This window comes from Aquarana catesbeiana, linkage group LG03, assembly GCF_042186555.1.
Source record: "Aquarana catesbeiana isolate 2022-GZ linkage group LG03, ASM4218655v1, whole genome shotgun sequence".
Lineage (NCBI taxonomy): Eukaryota > Metazoa > Chordata > Amphibia > Anura > Ranidae > Aquarana > Aquarana catesbeiana.
In genome coordinates this window covers 269221668-269247899 of record NC_133326.1, presented here as the reverse complement: position 1 = coordinate 269247899, position 26232 = coordinate 269221668, and the positions used below count along the sequence as shown (strand labels likewise).

Below are 26232 nucleotides of genomic sequence, written 5' to 3'. Positions count from 1 at the left end.
AATAGACATCTAATCTTAGCCACCTGCTCAGACAGTGGCTTAAAAACAAGTAAAAAACTGAACCTTGCAAATAATGTATGTCATATTGAGGTCTACTCTTTATTAATAGTACATGTGAACTCACATTAAAGTACATTTGTGTTAAAGTGGAAGTAAAGTAACACCACATGTCCATTGCAGATACTGTATGTAAAGGTGTCTACTCATACAGATGTGATTTCAGTATATTTTTTAAATTTTTATTTTTTTTTTGGCACCTCTACAAGTACCTCTAAATGCTATCTGGCGTCAGTCCTCTAACTTTTACATCAGCATAAGCATATACTTTACATATCAATACTGGCAAATTTGTTTTGTTTTTTACCTTTTTATAGACTCCATTGTTCCCACATTCATCTTTGTCTACTGCTACACTGCATCTACATGTGGCAGAATTACCCCCCCAATCCTCAATTCCTTTAACGATACCACAGCATTTACCCTGTAAGAAAATGAAAAAAAAATATAACTTTTTCTGAAATGTATTATTTTATCTTGCTGAATAGAAGTTAAAAGAAATACAAAATGTTCAAAAATATGGAATGTAAAAAAAAAAAAAAAAGTTACACTAGTAACATGTATTAGGCTAAGATTATAATTATTTATGTAGGACATATATGTTGTATGTGCATCATCAAGGAAAGAAAAACATTGCACAGGCATCGGTTCATATTGAAATGTGGGCACACATAAGGCATTAATAAACATACTACATTTTGAATTTTAGAAATGTTGAACAGCTGCAGGTAATTATATGCATTTCATTTAGAAATACTCAAAATCTCCCTCCTGAATATATTATTATGAGACATTTTATACAGCTGCAAAGATATTTAAATAACATACAGGGGGCACTATGGAGACATAAACTACTTACAATGCCATTTACTGAGTTGGTTTTCCAAGTGGCAAAATGACTGAAAATTGCAGTGAATGAGTTTTTTTATTAATTTTTGATTTAATTTGTTTAAAATTTGCATTCATTATTTTTCAGATTGTCAATGTATTTGCATTTGATACAGGGTTACATCTTCTACAACACAACCGACCATTTCCATGTATCGTTAGAGCATATCATTTCAACGCTTTTGAGAGTTATTTTATTTCACAAGACTGTGATGCTTCTGGAAGCAAATGTTAGAAATATAAAACATTTGGTATGTAATCAAATGTAATTGTTGTATATCACCTCTTTCTGGATGTTTTCCAAGGCTTCTTTAAAGTCAGCTGGTTGGTCCTTTAATGGTAAAAGTTCATACAAAGACTGGTTTACTGCTGCGTCAATCTGGAACAAAGAAGTGCAGATGAAAGTGAAATGTAGCTCATACTGATGCAGCAGATGTTTAATAAATGTATCCAATATACCTTTGGTTTATAGACAACTCCCAAAACTCCCGCTGTTATCTGAAGTGCCAGGATCAGAAGCAAACCAATGAAGAACTAGGCAGAAAACAGGAAAGAATGGTTAATAAGGGTCACATTGTGGTAGCTGTAATGGGAGTCAATTCACTAAGAGTTAAATAACAGCAAATAAAATGCTGTAAAATAACACATGCGATAAATCAGTTGTGACCGTTACCGTTAAATAACGAATGCAATATTTTTAAAATTGTTCGGTAACTACCACATTTTCTCATGTGGTAATTTAGCGCACGTGTCAGTGGTTAAAGGTTGTTTAAGGTCATTTCCTTAAAACATTTTACGTTATAAAATCTGTTTTTTTTTTCTTTTGCAAAAAACTATTATTTAATCTAACATTTTTTACAGTAATCTGTATTTGTGGGTCCTCTGTGGGTGGAATTAGACCCCTCTCTGAGTAGTATTGCACCCCTTTCTATGGGTGGAATAGTACTCCGTCCTGTGAGTGTTCTGTGGGTTAAATTAGGCTCTCGGTGGGTGGAATGCCCCTTTCTGAAGGTTTGAATAGGACCCTCTTTATGGTACCGCACTGGTTACTGCCACCAAAAGGGTGGTGTTAAATATTGCACCTTTTTTTAGTTCCTGTTTCATTTGTGAATTGGACAGATTACCGCATGATTTTTTTGCGATATTTACAGACTTTTTTTGTTGTTGTTGTTTACTGCAAAATATTAAATATTATTATTTAATTATTTTATAATATATTAAATATTATATAAATTAATTGGACTTTATTTACTGCATGCAATGATTTATGCAAATGAGTAACATGATACCCTTACCGCATGCGGTAAAGCTTCGTGAATTGACCCCGTTGAAATTAAAGGAAAAAAGGCTTAAAGACACTAAATATGGTATCAAAACTAACAGTGGGATGAAAAAAAAACTAGGATCAGACTAGATGGCTATTGAGATGCCAGTTATTATAGTTGGTACCATTAAAGAGAAAAATGGGGCATAAGAAAAGGTCCTACAACAACCAGGTAAATGTTTTATAAGAGCATTACAAATTCATATCAAGAGTCTGTCTGACTATACATTTCAAAAATACAGCTCTACCAAGCAAGGCCAGATTGACGGATAAGAAAATAAGGCACTTTAGTGCATACGGCACATCATACATTCAAATCAACACACTGAAAGCTAGGAGCCAATAGTAGAGTCTGATGTAAAAAAGAAATTGTACACCAAATTGGCCAAAATCTTCCAACATACACAAAAGTAAGTGTAGCACAGACCCCAGACTGGGTTGGCTGTTTTGTACCAGATTTTCCATTTCCTATAAGGCACACGGCATTCAGGCACACAACAGTTCCACAGTCTCACGACTCAAGAAACAGGCAGCGCAGCCTCTTTGTAGTTTAATGCTTGTTGAACTTGGTTAGGGTGCAGGATAAGCCTTGGGATACTCCAAATTTAGTGCAAGATATAATGGAGGACACTCTCTGCTATGACTGACCCTTCAGGGTGAAACCTCTCTTGAGACTAGTGATAGGTGAACACACCTCAGTGGGCTCCAATGCAAGAGCAAATTTGAGCCAGCAAATCTGGGACAGTCCCTCCAAGGGTTAACAAGAACAGTCTCTAGGATCTCTTACAGGCCTGTACTGACTATGCCCTATGTACTTGAATGCTTTCCTGCAGTACCAGCCATCTTCTGTGCTGTGAGCCTCCAAGCCAGACCCTCTGTAGACTTCATCCAAACTGCTCCCAGCAACTTCAGACACAGGTCCCTTAGCTCTCCCTGAGCTGGGACCCGACGGCCTCCTGAAAATTTCAGCTAAGTGACCCAGGCGGCTACAGCTCTCAGGCTGGGTCTTCTCCAACAGGACAAGGACCCTGCTGTTCTAGGCCCCAGCCTATTTATAAACACATCAGCCCACTACTAGTTCCTCCCTGGGATTGACTGAGGCTGTATGAATATGCAAGTTAAGGGTCTGCCTCTTCCAACCTACTAAATTCTATTTACATTTTGGACAGGAAGCAAGGGGAAACAGCAACACAGACAGAGGTAAACATTTTTTTTTTTTTTTAGTTAAGTTGGTTAATGCTAAAAGCTTTTTTTATTGTTGTATGTGTCCCTGTTGCTACTTTAAGATAAGATTAAGGGGATATAAATAAATGGCACTGGGGTCAATGGGTTATAGGCCCTTTTCCCAAGGTACCAAGAACTAAACACAAAGTGCAGCAAAAATTAAAGGTTTCTTTTTGGCTTTCTTCTAGATTTGGGTAGAGTAAGTAGGAATTAAACCTCCTGCCAGTTTATTTTTGCTTTCTGTATACAACTGGTGACATTTCAGTTAACTTCTTGTCCCAGAGATACAACAAAAAGCGAGGGGAAATATTTTAAAGTGAGGGGAATTCCTCTCTTAGACAGTTACCTCCATTGGAAGACACTTTGCCCTCCCTTTCTTAATTTATAACAATGGCCACCAGTACAAATGAGGAGGGGGATTCGCCAATGGGCCCACAAAAAGAAAACTTGACAGAGGGTCTAACACATCTCCCCTCTATCCAAAGCTAAGAAAAAAAATATTTTACCAGAGATTCACTTCAAATACACAAACAGACCAAGTAAAAAAGATGCCATGATATATTATGCGTTGTTGAAGGAAGAGTGCAGAGCTGGTATTGGAGCATTTGGTTCTATAAAAGAGATCAGCAGAACTGTATAGCAAATATTGTATAGTAAAAGTACATACCAGAATTAGAAGGCAACGACTTTCCTTTATGGCTCCACAGCATCCAAAAAATCCAAGCACCATAATTATTGCTCCAACTGCTATCAATACATCTACTCCTGACATTATACCAGTTCCGTCAAGATTTAGTTTCTAAAGAGAGAAAAATATCTTTACACATGTATGACACATTAGAAACATAGGCATTCATTTCTTCCACACAAATAAATAAATACAATTAACATTATTATTAGTAATGTAGACATCAATTATTATAATTAGTAGATTTGAGATTCTGATTCAAAAACTTGTTCTTATTTAAAAGCATACTTAAGTGAATACATAAATAGTAAAGCTTTAATGTTATTCTACAATATTTCTGAAACCATTTATTGCATGCCAATTTGTAAAGAATAGAAACAATATTTCACGGTTGCTATTCCGTTATTAAAGGACTAGATTGAAGCAGCAAAAGGCCCCTTACACATGGGGCAAACTCTGTTTTCATCAGCAGGGATCTGTCCTCTGGTGCCCTGCTGATCATAGCAGAGCGGGCGGATGACAGGTCCATGTCCGCTCATTTTATGCAAAGCTTACAAGGACAGAGCCTGCTCTGATCTATGGGTGGCCGGGTGTAAAAAGACTCTGCTGTCCATTTAAACCCAACTTTCGCTGATCTGATTTGCTTATACAGAGGAGGACGGATCTCCTTCCGATTGTTTTTAGGATTGGATCAAATTGGAGGTAGACTGAAGTAAACAGACATAATTCACCCATAAGAGAATTAACCTTTTGATCAGGTCTGCCTGAAAAACTGACAGGCAGACCTGATCAGAAAGGTCGTGCAAAAGGGGCCTAAAGCTCATCAAAAATCCCCTGGACAAAAAAAGCAACCAAAAGTTACATTCACAGTATATAAGTATATATATATATATATATATATATATATATATATATATAGTATATATATATATATATATATATATATATATATATATATATATATATATATATATAGTATATATATATATATATATATATATATATATATATTTGCACAGCATATTAGCAAATAGACATGGAGATCAACTATGAGACAAGCTGAACTCAATGTATTCTTTCTTGAGAGGAGGTGATTAACCACTTCAGCCTTGGAAGGTTTACCCCCCCTTCATGACCAGGCCATTCTTTGCGATACGACACTGCGTTACTTTAACTGACAATTGAGTGGAAGAACTCCATCTTCCTCTCTCACAGAATGGCGGTCTGCCTTGTTTCTGCCTCTCCAGAGAATGTTCGGCAGGTCCCGACGGACCTGCTGATTGCATCCTGCTGTGTCCAATCACAGCGGAAGAGGGTCGCCGGTGGCACACGCTCGCGCCCCAGACTCTGTGCACATGATCACGTACCTTACGTGATTACACACAGGAGAGCTGCCCTGCCGCAGTATATCTGCGTGGGGCAGTCCATAAGCTGTTAAAGGGGATATGATCAACATGTATAAATACATAAGTGGTCCATATAGTCTTGGTGTAGTCATTCACTTTCAGGACATTACAGAGGACAAGGGGGCACTCCTTACGTCTGAAGGAAAAGCTATCTAACCTTCACATACGGAAAGGCTTCTTCAAGTAAGAGCTATGAAAATGTGGAATAGACTCCTTCAAGAACTAGATCTGGCCAGATCAGTAGATTGTTTAAAAAAAAATAACTGGATGCATTCCTAAATGCACAAAATATAACCAGTTATTAATATTTATAGGTAATAACACCAGGGGCAGTTGATCCTGGGAATATTGGATTGCCTCCTGATGGATTAGGAAGGAATTTATGAATTGGATCATGTTTTAGTGGGTTTCTTTTTACTTCCTCTGGATCAACTGTGGGTGTGGGGTTGTGTATATAGAGGTTTTCTATTAGTTAGATTTTTTTTTTTATTGGTTGCACTAGATGGCCTTGTGTCTTTTTTCAAACTGACCTATTATTTAACATGTTTTTGGATTCGAGATCTAGGACTCATATGTACACTTTTTGGACATTTAATGCCTTTTATCTATTCCAACAGCAATGCTAACAATGGATACATGATAAATTTCAGGCATTTTAGATCACTTTTGATCAGCATTCAAACACACATATGTATCAACAGATTAAAGCAATCTACCTCATATAATTGAAAAATTCCTGGTTTTGTTAGAAACTATTGGTAAAATACATTATTTGGATTAATAATTTGTTTTACAAAAATAACATGTAAATCTCCTGAAGTTGCAAATCATTTAAAGACATTTAGGAGTGGCTGGTTCTTCTTTGGAAACAAATATTTTTCTTATCATATTGTCGGTCATATTAGTTAATCATTAATAAATTTGCTAAAATAATTAATCACTAACATAATACATCTGTAAGTACAGCGGCAGTAAAAATATATTATCAGTGATGCACAGATTGGTTTTCAGAAAATCAAGTTATTCCAAAGCAAGCAGGCATTCTCGGTGGACTATTTTTTCCACTAGGCGAACCAGTCCATTCTATAAACAAGAAATGGCTTCTTAAAAACCTTTCATAGGTTTCCAACAGTTATGGAAAGTGCGTTTCTGTCAGCAAGTTATCAGCTCACATAATGAGATGGGATACCCTTCTCCCAGTGATGTTAAAAGCTTAACCACTTGAGTACCTGCCTGTCATACCCCTTCATTACCAGGCCATTTTTCAGTTTTAGTGCTGTGATATTTTGACTGACAATTATTTTCTCATGCAACACTCTACCCAAATGAGTATATATTGTATGTATATATATATATATATATATATATATATATATATATATATATATATATATACACAGTATCAGATATATATATCACAGTAAAAGTGAGTACATCTCTCACATTTTTGTAAATATTTTATTATCTTTTCATGTGACAACACTGAGGAAATGACACTTTGCTACAATGTAAAGTAGTGAGTGTACAGCTTGTATAACAGTGTACATTTGCTGTCCCCTCAAAATAACTCAACACACAGCCATTAATGTCTAAACTGCTGGCAACAAAAGTGAGTACACCCGTAAGTTAAAATGTCCAAATTGGGCCCAAAGTGTCAATATTTTGTGTGGCCACTGGAGCCCTTTTCCACTCCTCCATGACGACATCACAGAGCTGGTGGATGTTAGAGACCTTGCGCTCATCCACCTTTCATTTGAGGCTCAATAGGGTTTAGGTCTGGGGACATGCTTGGCCAGTCCATCAACTTTACCCTCAGCTTCTTTAGCAAGGCAGTGTTGACTAGTTCTGTATTTTGTGCATACACCTCAATCATTGTAGTAGTATGGACATATACATATCTAGATCTGAGAGATCTTACAACAAAGAGGTAGTTCGTTCCGCAATACACATTTATTAATAGGGTTATATAATCTATACAAAGTACACACCCAACAGTATTTACAACACAATGTACAGTGTAGGTCTCCTGGCTTACATGGTATTTACAAATTACCCACAACACCCATATTTACAGTACAGTATAAAATACAAGTATATTAGATTACCTGTTAACTTCAGGTCAGCCCATGGTGACTGCTGTCTGTTCCCACACCAAAGAGTGAGTTAGCTTGGTCACAAAGCATTATATCCCCCCCTCCTTTCTGTAGTGTGGCTAATATAATTCTCCCTAATTGGTCACTGTACCTAGTAAATGTATATTGGGCACAGCCTGATTGGATGAGTCAAAGAAGGCTGTTGTTTACTACCCAGGGAAGATGTTCTCAGGGAGAACAAAAGGCCAACCTTTGAAGTTGAACTAATTACAATAACACCAACACAACACTCAGTATTTTAAATATATTTCCCTCTAACTGAAATATATTTCTAATTGCAATATTTTACAGCGATTAATGGAGATTTCACATAATCCCCTAAGGCAACAGCAGTTTTCATCTTGGAGGTGTGTTTGGGGTCGTTATTATGTTGGAATACTGCCCAGTCTCCGAAGGGAGGGAATCCTGCTCTGCTTCAGTATGTCACAGTACATGTTGGCATTCATGGTTCCCTCAATGAACTGAAGCTCCCCAGTGCCGGCAGCACTCATGCAGCCCCAGACCATGACACTCCCACCACAATGCTTGACTGTAGGCAAGACACACTTGTCTTTGTACTCCTCACTTGGTTGCTGCTACACATGCTTGACACCATCTGAACCAAATACGTTTATCTTGGTCTCATCAGACCACAGGACATGGTTCCAGTAATCCATGTCTTTAGTCTGCTTGTCTTCAGCAAACTGTTTGCAGGCATTCTTGTGCATTATCTTTAGAAGAGGCTTCCTTCTGTGACGACAGCCATGCAGACCAATTTGATGCAGTGTGAGGCATTTGGTCTGAGCACTGACAGGCTGATCCCCCACCCCTTCAACCTCTGCAGCAATGCAGGCAGCACTCATACATATATTTCCCAAGGACAACCTCTGGATATGATGCTGAGCATGTGCACTCAACTTCTTTGGTCGACCATGGCGAGGCCTGTTCTGAGTGGAAGTTGTCCTGTTAAACCGCTGTATGGTCTTGGCCGCCGTGCTGCAGCTCAGTTTCAGGGTCTTGGCAATCTTCTTATAGCCTAGGCCATCTTTATGTAGAGCAACAATCCTTTTTTCAGATCCTCCAGAGAGTTCTTTGCAATGAGGTGCCATGTTGAACTTCCAGTGACCAGTATGAGAGAGTGAGAGCGATAACACCAAATTTAACACACCTGCTACCAATTCACACCTAAGACCTTGTAACACTAATGAGTCACATGATGTCGGGGAGGGAAAATGGGTAATTGGGCCCAATTTGGACATTTTCACTTAGGGGTGTACTCACTTTTGTTGCCAGTGGCTTAGACATTAATGGCTGTGTGTTGAGTTATTTTGAGGGGACAGCAAATATACATTGTTATAGAAGCTGTACACTCACTACTTTACATTGTAGCAAAGTGTCATTTCTTCAGTGTTGTGAGGGGTGTACTAACTTTTGTGAGATACTGTATATATATATCTATATCTATATATATATATTTATATATATATATATATATATATAGATATAGATATATATCTATATATCTATATCTATATCTATATATATATCTATATATATATATATATATATATATATATATATATACACATACATACATATATATATATATATATATTTGTATAGCGACCTCCCAGAACTCTAGAGGCCTGATGGTGACCTCAAGAGTTAGAGAGAGCTGACATCATTCCTTGTAGAGTGGGTTAACAGGCATGGCGGGTGTAATGCAATGTAATGTAATGATGGGCGCCAGTCACTTTTTGAATGCGAACAAGAGATTTATTGTCTCTTAACAAGAATTGTGGGAGAGCGGGTAAGGGCCAGGACACCCTTAAGTAGATGCAATGGTAATTGGCAGACTCCGAGACACTATATGAAGACAGCTATAGAGGGAAAGGCCTCCAGCCAGATGCCACGTCTGTATAGGTAGGACTGCTGTCTCCTATGGCAACTGAACTTGTAACAGTCACTAAAAGTAGTCGTACATAACTCTTGGTAACACAGAATAGTCCTTCTCTTATCTCACAGTATCCCACTATAGGTCTTCACTCACTGAGCTCCCAGTCTGTCACTAGACTTCCAGATCCCATCATCATCGGATCTCCTGAGCTCTTCCACAGCTAACGCACTGTATACTCCTCAAGCGTCACCCCTGCTAACCCACTGGGTTCCTAGCTTGGTACTCGCTGAAGCTTTCCCATTTCTTCACCATCCCCAGCTGGTGCGAAGACTGCTCTGGTACTTGCTCGATCTTACTCACAGTAGCCTCCAATAATAAGGTGGATGGTCCCTTAGTGGCGACTGCTTCGCCCTTACCTCCAACCACAACTGGTTCCCCATCCGGCTGAACCTCCACATCTTAGTTGGACTCCAATCCTGCAGTCCCAACCCTAAGCTGCTTCTCCTGCTCCTGGATAGGTGTCAGACAGCCTAGCAGCAAGGTGTCCCCGGGCTGAGCTGTATACCCTGATCTGTGAGGCTGAGCTGTATCCCCTGATCTGTGAGGCTGAGCTATATACCCTGATCTGTGAGGCTGAGCTATATGCTCTGTCCTGTGATGCTGGGGCTGTATACTATGTCCTGTGATGCTGAGCTGTAGACTCCTAACACTAACTCAGTTTACAATCACCGTTATTCTCCTTGACCCATCTTTAATATTACAGAACAAGGGCGGTTGAATATGACTAACTACTGCTAGATAGACAATGAATACATGTTTGAATTTTTTTTGCCACTGTTAGAAAATCATTGCTGGATGAGGATTGAAAAAGAAAGAATTTTTAGAAAAAGTAAAGCTAAATTAGAGAAATGCTAGGGAAGCAAATTTTATAATTTGTGCAACTTAAAACCCAATCCTAAACTCAGCTCCCAATCTAAACTTTAACACCTAACCCTTGACCCCAACACTAAACTCCAATCTAAACCATTACTTAAGGAAAAATACACTTTTTATCAAGTGCTGAAAGTATTGGTGCCAGGTGCCTGTGCCAGGCCCTTTCTGATTCTAGACCTCAGCACATTGATTTGACTACATACACATTTCAGAGTTGTTTTATGTGCTACTATCTGCTTCTTTAGTGCTCAATTACATGTCATACATCAGTAGGATGTATTGGGCATTTGCATTTTGAATTGCAAGATATTTCAAAAATTTGGAACCATATTCCTTCTTTCACATATGGACATTTTCATTATGCACTATCACATAACTATGACAGTGTGGGATGGGCAGGATGGTAATGTATTTATTGGCTATAAACTGATAATACAGTGATGATAACCTCTGTAACACTTAGTTCTCACTCACAATTAAATACATTATATTGGTTTATATGACATTTCTAAATGCATATAAAAGCATGTAATGATTTTAAATGGTATATTGCACACTGCGGGGTTGATTTACCAAAGGCATAAAGCTTGTCCACTTTTGCAAAGCAATTTTTCACTTTGTAATTTTTTTAGATGCTCTTTTCTTTACACTCCAGTACTGAAAAATCCTAATTAGTTCTCTTTGTTTAATGAGAGGCCTGGGGAGCTCTGTTTACCATAATTAATTCTGAACACTGAACTTTTTGAGAAATACTTGCAGTCTTGCAGTCTTTTTCATGTATGATGTGTGAATAGGAACACACAGCAAACAAAAGTGGAGTTTTCTCAAATTTGACTGCAAAAATAGAAATACACTTCAAGTATGCTTTATATGGCAAGCAGCTAATTATATATATCATTTTGATGCCCGCCTTTTGCCTTAAAAAATGATTTGCATATACACTACAAATATGGGCGTTTACATATTTCTAATTCACGAATTAGTTTGATTTAGCATAGTTAAATTGCCTATTTGTTCACTTTTTCAACACTATCCCTTGGATAACTACAAACAATAAATCTACTATGCAGTAGACCTCTGTAGGAAGGGATAAGACTTACCTGTTGAGCATCTTTACTAACACGAACATAAATGGACACACCCAAAATGACACAACCGCATAACTGCAAAGTAACAGAAAGTATTAGTAAAATACCGCAAAACCTACTACATACCATCAATTCAGTTTTAATGTATTAATTAAAAATCAGGCCCAAAATACTTGCAAGAAGATTTTTAGTAGGTGTAGCACATGTTCAGTCAAACACAGACTGACATAGAACTTTGACAGGGGTTTTAACCCTGTCCTACTGTTTGTAAAATCTAGGAAAAATGTTTTGGCTGGACATGCAATTTAAGTAAACAGTTAAAGATGAACAGTTAAAGATGAATGCAAGTAGTGCATTTGTCCTGGTATCAGCCTTTTGCAGTGTCTGTACAGCAGGGCTGGAGTGTGAAAAGAAAAGCAGTACAAGGAGACTGTTAGTTCAGGGGCTTAAAAAAGCATACTTGTAAATGACCTGGATTGGACAGCGGTTCCTGCCAAGCTGGCCAAGGTCCAGCCCTGCTTCCTCATCAGATAGGATACATACATCATACCTGTCTTTGAGGGAGGCTCTGCCATATTGTGTCACTATCAACTTACTCAGTACATATTCTTTGCCAGAGGCCTGTTGGCACAACAACATGTCTTCCTCTGTACAGTACATGATACAGCAGTCCCATTACTCCTTACAGAGCATAGCACAATAGTTCTAGCAATACAACTTTTTAAACACCAGCCACTTCCCAGACAGATGTTTTCCTCAACTGAGGGTTCTCCCTTGGGATATACTGTTGGGTCTAGGCCCTGACTGCTTTCTCACTCCAGTCTACAGACCAGCTAACGAAGGTCAGGGATAGCTGAATTCCTTTTGCATTCTCCCTTGTGATTCCCCTTAGCTTGGGTCCTCATCTCCAACTCTCTGTCAGTCTAACCATGTAGGGGGCTCTCTTACTAGCACAGATCACAAACCTACATGATGTTGGTCAAGGGTGACCTATTCTAATGCTCCCTTCATAGTTACATTTATTTCCATAGTTGGTGAGGTTTAAGTAAAGACACCAGTCCACCCAGTTCATCGTGTGTGTGTTATGCCACTACCATTTCCCATATCCATGAATGTTGTGTTTGCTAAGATGTCCATCTAAAAGTTTTTTAAATTACAGATACCCCCCCCACTGACACCACCAACTGTGCTGCTTCTCCTTTCACTCTCCAATACATGCTTGGGGTGGGTCCAAGGCAACCTGCCTTCTGAGGAAGTGAATTAAATAATGCTGGCCATCAGACAGAGGACACCCAGAAGCATAAAAAAGTATTACAGGGAATATCTCTGGATTGATGGTGAATATTGCAGCTAAAGCTGGTTTTGTTATTTCACTGTTTGATGGGTTATTTATTTTTCATCTTGCTATTTCTAGCTGAAGTTCTGCTCTCAGCAAATGTTGTCATGCTTGTAATAAAAGCTGCAATCCATTGCTACAACAGATAAGGTATGTCAGTTTTATCCCTTTTAAGGGCCGGTTCACACTGCTGCGGTGCGAATTTTGCATGAATTTGAGCCGATTGCGTTGCAAATTTTCGTTGCAAATTCTTTAGGTGTTCTGGTGAATCTACTGCGATTCTATGGAAAATATTGCATTGAATTCGCATCGCACACGGATCAAACTCACACAAGGACCCTTTTTGTACGCAGCTTAGATTCGCAATGCATTGATGTGAACGGCACTAATGGAAAACTATGTTATTTAAATGACTTGTGAATTTGAGCGATCGCAACGGCTCAAATTTGCAATAGAATTCACAGCAGTGTGAACCGGCCCTTAATCTGTTGTCTGCATCTCTTTTATTGCTTCAGAAAATATTTGTATGCACTTTACACATAGGAATGTGTTTGATTATGCTTATTTTGTTGCATGGTTACCAAGGCTCATAAATTTCTGCAGGCATAAATGACACCAATGTTTGCATTCTAGTTTTCAATTACCTTCATTGTAAACATAATTATTATTGAAAAAGACAGAATATCTTATATTTTTTTAAAGCCACTATGAATATTGCTACCAAATATACCTGCTTACGATACCTTACCCCATCATGTAATGCACCCATGATACTATGATACACAGGATAAGCCTCGATGATGTATGGTTATAAAAACTTGTGTGAAAGATCATGTTTGAGGAGCTCTAAAACAAGTTTGTGAGCCTAGCCCTAAAACACCTAACCAAGAAAACCATATTTATGTTGTGAAGGCCTTTAAATAGCACTTTTTATGCATTACATGTTTATTGCTTTTGCTAAACAGGAACTCTTGGAAGGTCTATATTTTTGAAAGAGATATATAAACACAGTAAACTGTCCCGAGAGATTTATCACAATTGAGGTGATAGTTGAGTAGAGGCAGAGAGCCTTTTCTGCTTCTTATCTAAGTAATGGTGGTTACATGCGTTACGATTTTTTTACCATAGAATTAGTAGATCTAACTTAGATCCATTTTTTTAAAATATGAAATTTTTGATGATGACTTACGGTAGCAGCCTCATAGCTATATGTTGGACATTTCATTTCAAATGAATGAGCATTAATATGGATTTGCCACTCACCTTTACAGCTAACAGTCTCTACTTTTCTGGGAAGGTATTCCACAATATTTTTGCAATCAGTGGTGGAAATGCCCATTCATCCACCTGAGCATTTCTAAAGTCAGGGTTTGGTGATGAATAATTGGCTTGCAATAAGCATTCCAAATCATTCCAAAGATATTCATTGGGATTGAGGTCAGGACTCCATGGAATCATTCATTTTCCTCCTCATCAAACTTCTCAAATCGTGGGGTTGTTTTATTTGAAGTCAAATTGACTGTTCAATTTGCTAGGGAATGGTCAAGTGGTTTTAAAGGTTGGGCCTTAAAAAAACAAAAAAACAAACATGTCATACATACCAGCTCTGTGCTCCTGGCTCTGCCCCATGACCGGTGCTTCCAAAAGCAAGCCGCTTGCTTTGGGGGCACTGGTGCGTACTCGCTCCTGAGCCCTGCTCTATGCATCCATAAGACACTTTTGGCTTTAGATATACTTTAAGTTATTTCCTAAAAGCTTTTGGTGATAAATATGGTTGGAACAATGTGCGCTTCTGATCCACTCCTATAATGAATAATATCTATATTATGTATCTCAGATATAATTGCTAAGTGCATACCTCTCATTGTATGTAGTTTATTCAGGTTTATATAATCTGTATTTTATGTGAACTTATTTGATGGCCTTAAAGCAGAAACAAACTCTCTAAATCAACATTAACTATTTTTAATCCTTATGCTACTAAGATTAGTAAATAGATAAGAAGGTGTATTAACTACTTGCTGACTAGCCGTCGTCGTTATATGGCAGCAGGTTGGCTCTCCTGAGCGAATCGTTGCGGACAGGCGCGTGCGATCTCGCCCGATGCACGCTGTGGGAGCGTGCCTGTGGGTAGGGCAGGCTCGATGTCCGCCGGCAACCCATGATTGCCTAGTACAGAGGCAGAATGGGGATCTGCCAATGTAAACAAGGCTGATCCCAGTTCTGACAGGGGACATGACAGAGGTCTACTGTTCCCAGTCATCGGGAACAGTGATCTCTATCATGTCCCTGGCATCCCCCTACAGTTAGAACACACCTAGGGAGCACAGTTAACCCCTTGATCACCACCTAGTGTTAAACCCTTCCCTGCCAGTGTCATTTTTACATTCATCAGTGCATTTTTATAACACTGATCAATGTAATAATGTCACTGGTCTCCAAAAAGTGTAATTTGGTATCAGATTTGTCCGCCGCAATGTCACAGTCCCGCTAAAAATCGCAGATCGCCGCCATTACTAGTAAAAACAATAAAAATAAATAAAAGTCCCTAAATCTATCCCATAGTTTGTAGACTCAATATACGCCTATTGCGATTTTTTTTTTACCAAAAATATGTAGAAGAATATATATCGGCCTAAACAGATAAAGAAATTTTTTTTTTATATTTTTTGTTTGTATATGTATTATAGCAAAAAGTAAAAAAAAAAATGTTCTTTTCTTCAAAATTGTTGCTCATTGTTTGTTTATAGCCCAAAAAATATAAACCGCAGAGGTGATCAAATACCACCAAAAGAAAGCTCTATTTGTGGGAGAAAAAAGGACATCGATTTTGTTTAGGTACAGCATCGCACGACTGCGCAATTGTCAGTTAAAGCGACACAATGCCGTATTGCAAAAAATGGCCTGGTCATTAAGGGGGCAAATCCTTCCAGTCTTTAAGTTGTTCAGTTGTTTTTTTTTTTTTACATTTCTTCAGTTGCTTCCCGGTGTCTGGCCTAGTTCAAAATTAAGTCATATATCCCAGGAGTCTTCTTGGCAGTTTTTCTTTTATCTGGAGGAGGGGAGGTGGGGATTTCTCATCTAAGCATACCCTCTTGCTTGAATGCCTGAGCTAAGGGCAGATGGATTCCAGGAAGTAAATGCTACATGAGTCTTCTGCCCTTACTTTAAGGGGTTGTAAAGGTAAAAATTTTTTCACCTTAATGCATTATATGCATTAAGGTGAAAAAACTTTTGACAGTACCGCCGCCCCCAGCCCCCCCGTTTTACTTACCTGACACCTCGAATCTCCGCTGCTTGTTCCCGTCATCTCTATTGCAGCTCAGCCTGGTCGCTGATTGGCTGCAGTGGATGGATTGAAAGCAGTGCAGCCATTGGCTCGCGCTGCTGTCAATCACATCCGATGACGCGGCGCGCCGGGGGGCGGGGCCGAGTGATACAGTGAGCGGCTATAGCCGCCGGCTGTATCACGGGAGCGCGCCCGCAAGAACTAACCACCATGCGATGGAGCTCGCATTAAGGTGGATAGTTCTTGTGGGGAGGAGCTGAAATAGCCGCCGAGGGACCCCAGAAAAGCAGGTTCGGGGCCACTCTGTGCAGAACGAACTGCACAGTGAAGGTAAGTATAACATGTTTGTTATTTTTAAACAATAAAAAAATTACCTTTACAACCCCTTTAAGATGATCACAGAAATGTTAGGGGAGTCTTTTTCAAAGTGATCTCTCAAAAAAAAAAAAAGCATGAAGACATGGATGGATGAGTGAGTTTGCTTAAAAATGAATCAAATGACATTTTTAGTTTGTGTGGCTCAGGAAAAGTTAAGCTCGCTACAAAGTGGTTGTAAAGGAAGCACGTTTTTTACCCTAATGCATAGAATGCATTAAGTTAAAAAAACCTTCTGCAAGTAGCCCCCCCCATACTTACCTGAGCCTGATCTTGATCCAAAAAAAAAGTGTTGATGAAAAACATGTAAAAATGTATTTATTTATAATTAATTGATATCCAGCACTGATCTTGTGCTGGGTATCAATAATTATAAAAAATTTTTTTACACGTTTTTCATCAACACTTTTTTTTTCTTTTCCTAGGGATTGGTATTCCTAGATATTGTTTGATATTTTGCACACTTACCCTTGGTCTCTATGTCCGTTCCATCATTGGATCAGGTCAGTCTTTATGTTTTTATACATACAAACATACAATTCCAGTCTACTTTGCCAATCTAGCTACTATTGATACATACAATTATGTTAGTGTATATATTTTCACATGTACAACAGTACTATATCTCTATATCTACTCTGCCACTCCTGGGCATTCATTGACATGTGTATTTGTGTTACAGCTCATATTCGCCTATTTATATACTGAGACATCTAGGGCCATTTACTTCCACTCATGCCATGTCTGCTGCTTTTTTAGATACATCAAACATGCATCTACCCCTGAGGAAGCGAGCTACAGTCACGCAGAAACGTGTCGGGTCTTTTGATGCCTGTGCATACCATATGACATTCATGCATTAATGTTAATTTTATCATGTGCACTCTTGTTGGCTCAGCAATTGTTTACATGTATGTATACTATCTTTGAATAAATATTTTTACTGCATTTACTAGACTTGTGCAATTGGTTTAGTTCCGAATTTGTTTTTTAATGAATTTCAACAAAATTCGTTTATTCGGAAATATCTGAATTAACGCAAACCTTTTAAACAAATTTTTCCAAATATTCGTAAATTTGAATATTCAAAAATTCTTAAATTTGTTCATTCGCACAATTGTAAATTCGCACATTCGTAAATTCGTAAATTTGTAAACTCGTAAATTTATAAATTCGTAAATTCAAAAATTCGGAAACCTGAAATAATATTTAACTAATAATAACTTAACTATTACTAACTATTAAACTATAGGTATTGGAATTTCCTTTCAAATTTGGCTGTTAGTGAACGTAACGAATACAAATTTATCCGAAGTTACGAATTATCCGAAATAACGAATGCCGTATCTAAACGAATGGAACGTAATGAATTAATAATAATAAATAACAATAATAATAATAAAAACCTTTTTTTTATTATTATTATTGTTTATTATTAATTTGTTCCATTCCATTTGTTTATATGCAGCATTCGTTATTTCGGATAATTTGTAACTTCGGATAAATTCGTATTCGTTGCGTTCACTAACAGCCAAATTTGAAAGGAAATTCCAATAGCTATAATTTAATAATTAGTTATTTCAGATTTTCAAATTTTCAGGTTTTCTGATTTTTTAATTTAGAATTTCCAGATTTCCGAATTTTTGAATGTACGAATTTACCAATTTACGAATTTTCGAATTTACAAATGTACGAATTTACGAATTGCGATCATAACGAATGACCCAAAAAAGTAAAAAAAAAAAAAATGATGAACGAATGAAATGAAAACGAACAAATTTTCTTGGCAGTGCACATGTCTAGCATTTACTAACTGTGCTCACCACATTTAAAGTCCCAGGGCGACTTCTTGTATATATTTGCTATTATTAGGGATGGAGGTGTGTCACTGGTGACACCAGACCTTTTCCTTTTTGTTGTAAAAATGACAGAGAAATCAAATTCACATATTATAGTTTTCATATAGCCAAGCTTCCTTTTTTTTTCAAGAGCAAAGTCTACTGAGTTCAATAATCTCTTAGTTCTGGACTGTGTAATTAAGAGGTAGGTCCATGACTATTGTTTGTTTTTGCAATGAAATTCCATTTCTATGTTACACACTTATCTCAAGATAAGCACCACTACTTAATAACTCCCACACAGGTGCCAACCTCAGAATACGATGCATTAAAGTGATACTAAAGGATCGTTTTTTTTTGTTTTTTTTAATAACAAACATAGCATACTTACCTCTACTGTGAAGCTCGTTTTGCACAGAGTGGCCCCGAACATTCAATTCTGGGGTCCCTCAGCGGCTCTCGCAGCTCCTCTCCACATCAGATAACCCCCTTGGAGAAGCGCTCTCCCGAGGGGGTTACCTTGCGGGTGCGCTCCCAAGGGCAGCATTCCGCGTCCATAGAGGCCGAATGCAGGACTCGGCCCTTCCCCTCCAGTGCCCACGTCATTGGATTTGATTGACAGCAGCGGGAGCCAATGACTGCGCTGTTATCAATCTATCCAATCAAGAGCCGAGTACCCATGGAGAGAGGGATGGCGGAGACGCACCAATGGAAATTCAGGGACTCAGGTAAGTAAAAGGGGGGGGGGTGACTGCAAGGTGTCTTTTCATCTTAATGCATAGGATGCGATGCATTAGGGTGAAAAAACACGAGCCTTTACAATCCCTTTAAGTTATCTTTAATGTAGGCTCTTTCTAAAGAATCCATATCATTTCAATGAAGCATGTTCCTGTGTTAGCTAGCTTATATATTTGTCATAGGGTCCATCCACAGTTGTCCCTTCCTGCCCATTGAAATGAAAAGCAATCAAACAGGAATGTATAATTTTTACCATTTGGTGCATTTTAAATGGGATTGCACTCCAGAAAATACATTTCCCAATTGTTTCTCCCTCACTTTTTATAACACATAAAAAAAAATGCACAAAAAGGTATGCATTAAAAAAGTAAAACAGCCTCACCCAATAAACTATTTAATACACTTTCATATTAGTTAAATATGTAATTATGAGCCACTTGCAACTCAAATATATAACCAGTGGTGCTGATCAAAAGAAAATTTTCCAACAGGCTGGTTGTATTCAAGTCGAAAGATTGACTTGTGTACAACCAGCCTGCCCACGCTTGGATCAAAATTAGGCTGGTCCGTCCCTGCTGAACCAGTCAGATTTTGATCTATGTATGGCTGGCTAAAGTGTAACTGGCTTGTTGCAAAAACTGTTAAAATTCAGGATAATTCACATTGGGTGCTATTATTGTAAAAAATGCAAATTATAACCTCTGAGAGGTGTATATCAGTGTTTCCTCAACCTTTTTTTTCAGTCAAGGCACCCTTTAAAATTCTGCATAATCTCAAGGCACTCCAGTCTAAAATGTAAAAAACAAAACTAATCGTTTTACATATTGCAGCAACATCCACACACATAGAAAAGCAATAACACCTTTTCACACTGGTACTGACTAGTATTCCAGTGTTTCTCTTCTCCCTGAGTTTCTGTCCATCACTCAGCTAATGTGACCCCAGTACTGATGCAGAGGGGCAGGGAAAGGAACAAACAAGGATGTTGTGCAAGTACCCAATGTCCTCCTTATCAACTGATGGCATCAATGGTTGTTAGGACGCTGGATGCTAAAAGCTTGTAATGGTGCACAATGAAAATCTGTGGCTTTGTCTAACTAAAAGGCAGGCTTCATCCACCCTCAGGCTTGTATACAATTTTTGGGCATTTTGCCAAGGCACCCCTGAAGAAACATGAAGGCACCCTGGTTGAAAAAGGCTGGTGTATACATATACAGTATCTCAAAAAAGTGAGTACACCCCTCACATTTTTGTAAAAATGTTATAAGATCTTTTCATGTGACAACACTGAAGAAATGACACTTTGCTACAATGTAAAGTAGTGAGTGTACAGCTTGTATAACAGTGTAAATTTGCTGTCCCCTCAAAATAACTCAACACACAGCCATTAATGTCTAAACCGCTGGCAACAAAAGTGAGTACACCCCTAAGTGAAAATGTCCAAATTGGGCCCAAAGTGTCAATATCTTGTGTGGCCACCATTATTTTCCAGCACTGCCTTAACCCTCTTGGCCATGTAGTTCACCAGAGCTTCACAGGTTTCCATTGGAGTCCTCTTCCACTCCTCCATGATGACATCACATGCTGGTGGATGTTAGAGACCTTGCGCTCCTCCACATTCTGTTTGAGGATGCCCCACAGATGCTCAATAGGGTTTAGGTCTGGAGACATGCTTGGCCAGTCCATCATCTTTACCCTCAGCTTCTTTAGCAAGGCAGTGGTCGTCTTGGAGGTGTGTTTGGGGTCGTTATCATGTGGGAATACTGACCTGCGGCCCAGTCTCCGAAGGGAGGGGATCATGCTCTGCTTCAGTATGTCACAGTACATGTTGGCATTCATGGTTCCCTCAATGAGTAGCTCCCCAGTGCCAGCAGCACTCATGCAGTCCCAGACAATGACACTCCCACCACCATGCTTGACTGTAGGCAAGACACACTTGTCTTTGTATTCCTCACCTGGTTGCCGCCACACACGCTTGACACCATCTGAACCAAATAAGTTTATCTTGGTCTCATCAGACCACATCCAGTAATCCATGTCCTTAGTCTGCTTGTCTTCAGCAAACTGTTTGCGGGCTTTCTTGTGCATCATCTTTAGAAGAGGCTTCCTTCTGGGACGACAGCTATGCAGACCAATTTGATGCAGTGTGAGGCATATGGTCTGAGCACTGACAGGCTGACCACACACCCCTTCAACCTCTGCAGCAATGCTGGCAGCACTCATACATCTATTTCCCAAAGACAACCTCTGGATATGACGCTGAGCGCATGCATTCAACTTCTTTAGCCATGGTGAGGCCTGTTCTGAGTGGAACCTGTTCTGTTAAACTGCTGTATGGTCTTGGCCACCAAGCTGCAGCTCAGTTTCAGGGTCCAGCACTCTTCTTATAGCCTAGACCTTCTTTATGTAGAGCAACAATTCTTTTTTTCAGATCCTCAGAGAGTTCTTTACCATGAGTTGCCATGTGCCAACTGCCAGTGACCAGTATGAGAGAGTGAAAGAGATAACACCAAATGTAACACACCTGCTCCCCATTCACACTTGAGACCTTGTAACACTAATGAGTCACATGACACATGAGGGAAAATGGCTAATTGGGCCCAGTTTGGACATTTTCACTTAAGGGTGTACTCACTTTTGTTGCTAGCTGTTTAGACATTAATGGCTGTGTGTTATTTTGAGGGGACAGCAAATTTACAATGTTATAGTAAGCTAGTAAGCTGTACACTCACTACTTGACAGTGTAGCAGTGTCATTTCTTCAGTGTTGTCACATGAAAAGATATAATAAAATATTTACAAAAATGTGAGGGGTGTACTCACTTTTGTGAGATACTGTATACCCAAAGTCATAAATTTGAAGGTGACAATATCTGGATATAGCCACAGAAATGTATTGTGATACTAGATTTATTGTAAAGTTTGTGAAGGTCAGTTTAGTTAACTTTGTGTGACTGCAGTTATCGAATCATTAAGGCAAAGCACCATATTGTTATTCTTCACTACTTTACATTGTAGGCTCATCTATATTTTCTAGCTGTATGTATTTGTCAGATTGGAAACTGTTTTGCAAAGTAAAATACTAAGGTTAATGCAACTCCTTTATATCTGTAAGCTCTACCGAGCAAGGCCCTCTGATCCCTCCTGTATTAAATTGTATTGTAATGCCCCGTACACACGGTCGGATTTTCCGATGGAAAATGTCTGATCGGAGCGTGTTGTCGGAAATTCCGACCGTGTGTGGGCTCCATCGGACATTTTCCATCGGATTTTCCGACACACAAAGTTGGACAGCAGGAGATAACATTTTCCGACAACAAAATCCGTTGTCGGAAATTCCGATCGTGTGTACACAAATCCGACGGACAAAGTGCCACGCATGCTCAGAATAAATAAAGAGATGAAAGCTATTGGCCACTGCCCCGTTTATAGTCCCGACGTACATGTTTTACGTCACCGCGTTTAGAGCGATCGGATTTTCCGACAACTTTGTGTGACCGTGTGTATGCAAGACAAGTTTGAGCCAACATCCGTCGGAAAAAATCCTAGGATTTTGTTGTCGGAATGTCCGAACAAAGTCCGACCGTGTGTACGCCCTATAACTGTACTGTCCGCCCTCATTTTGTAAATCGCTGCACAAACTGTTGGCGCTATATAAAATCTATATAATAGTAATAATAATATTCTGCTATGGTTAAACGGAACATGCTCAAAAAAATAATATAAAACATACAGTATACTAGCAATGACCAGTACACATTACCAATAAAAAAAAACATGCAATATACTATATATATATATATATATATATATATATATATATACACACACACACACACACACACATACATACAGGTATATATATATATCAGCTCAAAAGGTATACAAATTATGCCTTTTGTTCTAAACAATTAAGACACTTATGTATACAGTTATATGTTTTAATCCTTAAAACACTTGCTTTTTCAACTGCAGCTTTATAAACTAAAAAAAAATGCTTTTTGGAATGCAAAAAGTAAAATAAAAGCTAGCAGTTTGAAAATTTGGAAATCCACTTTAAGCATTTGCAAAACATTGCTTGCATTTCTGATCTCTGTATTTTATTAATTATACGTATATGAATAGATAATTATCAACAGTAATTACTATAATTTGGGACTTACCCAGAACAAGAAGTTGAATGCAAACATAGAGTACTTGAGGCACTTATTCACCCCCGCCATTTTCTAGCTTGTTTTTCGAGCTGTGTCTCAGGGAAACTGTAGCACACTACCTAAATGAATGTGCCATTAAAAGCTGCACATTCAAATATAGCACTGGGCTAAATATTAACCAGGTTATTTGAGGTATGCCATTTGGTGCTGTCACTGCCTGCATCCACTAACTTACTAATAAAACAGTTATGACTCTTTACTCTTATCAGTTTTGACTCTTTCCTCGTATGACAAACAAAGTATTGTATGTAGGAATAATACGAATAGTGCATGCAAAATTATTTTCTCTGCAGTTTCGAAACAATGGTGCCATAGATCAGATTTTGCATTATTTATATTATAACTTTATTGTGTCAGCCTTAGCTTTATAGGTTTTATTTTAACTGAAGTGTAAAGGTGCTGTTTTGGTGGCAAAATGGGAATCCACTTAATATTAGGTGGGTGGTCACAAAGTTATGGCTAATTAGTGTAAATCCTCTCCTGCTAGGGCAGTGGTTCTCAACCTTTCTAATGCGTGACCCCTTGATAAAATTTCCCAAGTTGTGGGGACCCCTAACAGTAAAATTATTTTCGTAGCGTGGGTTGTCAGCACCCAAGGCAAGACAAGTAATTTGCGCCCCTAACCCACGGACATTTAGTGCTCCCCGAGCCCCTTCTACTCGTATAGTATTAAAATCTCTTATGGTACATTTTAGGATGTACCACTCTTTCTCTTTGTTCTCCTTTCTTTCCCTTTTATCTCTCTATCCTAATTTATTGTTTTTTTCCCCATCCCTCTCTCTAGCCATCTTTCTTGTTCTTTCTCTTATTCTTTCTCTCCATTTTTCTTTGTTCCTCTCCCTCTTTTTCTCTCCTTTCCATGTATTCTCTATTTTTATTTCTTGGTGGGGATTGGGGGGAATGGGATGAGTGGCACTGCTGGGGGGGAGTTCTGATCAGCCAACTTGAGTGCTCTTGATCAAGGTCATCTGCTGATCTGAGAACTGTAGTGGGAACTTTTAATGGCAACTCTAATCACAGGTAATGTTACTCACTATGTCTCCGGCTTCACTCGCAGCAGTGACACCTATGCCGAAATCAGGCCACAGACTCCAGGGACAGCCTTGCTGGGCGGCCGCAAAAAGGCTGGGAGAGTGGCGTGGGCTTCAGGAACAGCCCAGGATTTGGTGACCCCTGGCAAATCGTCATTTGACCCCCCAAGTTGAGAACCACTGTGCTAGGGAAAAGGGAACCTACTAGTGGCCACATGAGGAATTACATAGAAGCCTCTCAACCCCTTCCTACATTTATTCATGTTGGGGAGCTATCCCCAACACTTTCACAGCCACTGATCAGTGCATGCTGACAGTGGAAAGTCCCCCTCAGAATACAATGTCCCACGCTAGGGGGGATTCCTCCATCCACCTTGTTTGTGTTGATGGAAGAATATGTTTGTTTTTTTTGGTTTTTTTTTTGAGTCTGCTGACTGAATGAAAAAAACAAATTGCCTTCAGCAAGCTTAAGGACACTTGCACACAATACTCCTGTTTGAGCATCTATCTTTTCAGCTGTTTTTTTTTTTTTTTTTTTGTATGTATTTGCGCATTTTCGCTCCTGCAATTTTTTTTACATTTTTACATGCAAACATATACTCACATTCACAATATATTAATGACATTTGCACGCATTTGCATGCATGAGGCATAAATTACTGACCAGAAATGTTGATTTTTCTATTTTTTTTTTACTGAAGAATACACAGTGCCTTTGTGCATAGGCACATTACAATTAATGGACTGTATTTTAGCTCAGTAAAAAAATAAGCTGTATCAAGCTTTTTCAAGCTGCAGTGTGCAAGAGGCCTAAGACTTGTATGTCTGTTATTTTCCTAATGGATGAGCTTACGGTTATCTTGCACCTGCTGTGTCATATTTGAAAATGTTTGAACATCTGTTAAAGTAAGCAAATGCTCATGTTTAACTGCTTGCCGACCATATACTGTAACTATACGGCGGTAAGGTGGCTCCACTGGGCAGAAGCATATACCCGTACAGGAGCCTGCACTTCTGGGTCTGGGCCACGCATGCTTGTTGCCGGCCACCTGCTCCTGCTGTAATTGGACACAGTGGGAGCCAATCAGCGGGTCCGGTGGATGCAATGTCCACTGGGACCCGCCAATCGTTCGGGAACAGCGGTCTGCCTATGTAAACAAGGCAGATTGCTGTTCTGTGAGAAGAGAAGGATGTGAGCCTGTGTTCCTACAAAGCAGGAACATGGATCTCTGCTTTCCCACAGTAAAATCACCTCCTCCACACAGTTAGCAAGCACTCCCTAGGCACACATTTAACTAACCCTTTGATCCCTCCTAATGATAACCCCTTCCTTGCCAGTGTCATTAGTACAGTGACAGTACATATTTTTAGTGTTGCTTAGTGTCCAATTTGTCCGCTGCAATATTGCAGTCCTGCTATAAGTCGCTGATTGCTGCGTTTACTAGTAAAAAAAAAAAGAAAAATTCCATAAATCTATAACATGGTTTGTAGACGCTATAACTTTTGCACAAACCAATCAATATACGCTTATTGGGATTTTTATTTTTTACCAAAACATGTAGCAGAATACACATTGGCCTAAATTGATGAAGAAATTCGATTTTTTCCATTTTTTTTGTGGATGTTTTAAAACAGTAAGTAAGAAATATTTTTGTTTGTTTTGTTTTGTTTTTTTCAAAATTGTGGGTCTTTTTTATAGCGCAAAAAAATAAAAACTGCAGGGGTGATCAAATACGACCAAAAAAAAGCTCTATTTGTGGGGAAAAAGGACATAC

General features: G+C 38.7%; 1 protein-coding gene across 1 annotated transcript in view; it reads right to left on the bottom strand.

Moving 5' to 3' along the window:
* TSPAN8 (tetraspanin 8) overlaps nt 1-23558 on the bottom strand; it is a 43106-nt gene extending 19548 nt beyond the window's left edge. The window contains exons 1-6 of the mRNA XM_073620042.1: nt 23376-23558; nt 11650-11712; nt 4161-4292; nt 1405-1479; nt 1229-1324; nt 365-481 (exon numbers count right to left, since the gene is read on the bottom strand). Of these exons, the coding sequence (XP_073476143.1) occupies nt 365-481; nt 1229-1324; nt 1405-1479; nt 4161-4292; nt 11650-11712; nt 23376-23435 (543 nt within the window). The 5' untranslated portion in view covers nt 23436-23558. The remainder of the gene's footprint in view (nt 1-364; nt 482-1228; nt 1325-1404; nt 1480-4160; nt 4293-11649; nt 11713-23375) is intronic.
* Nucleotides 23559-26232: the final 2674 nt, after the last annotated feature.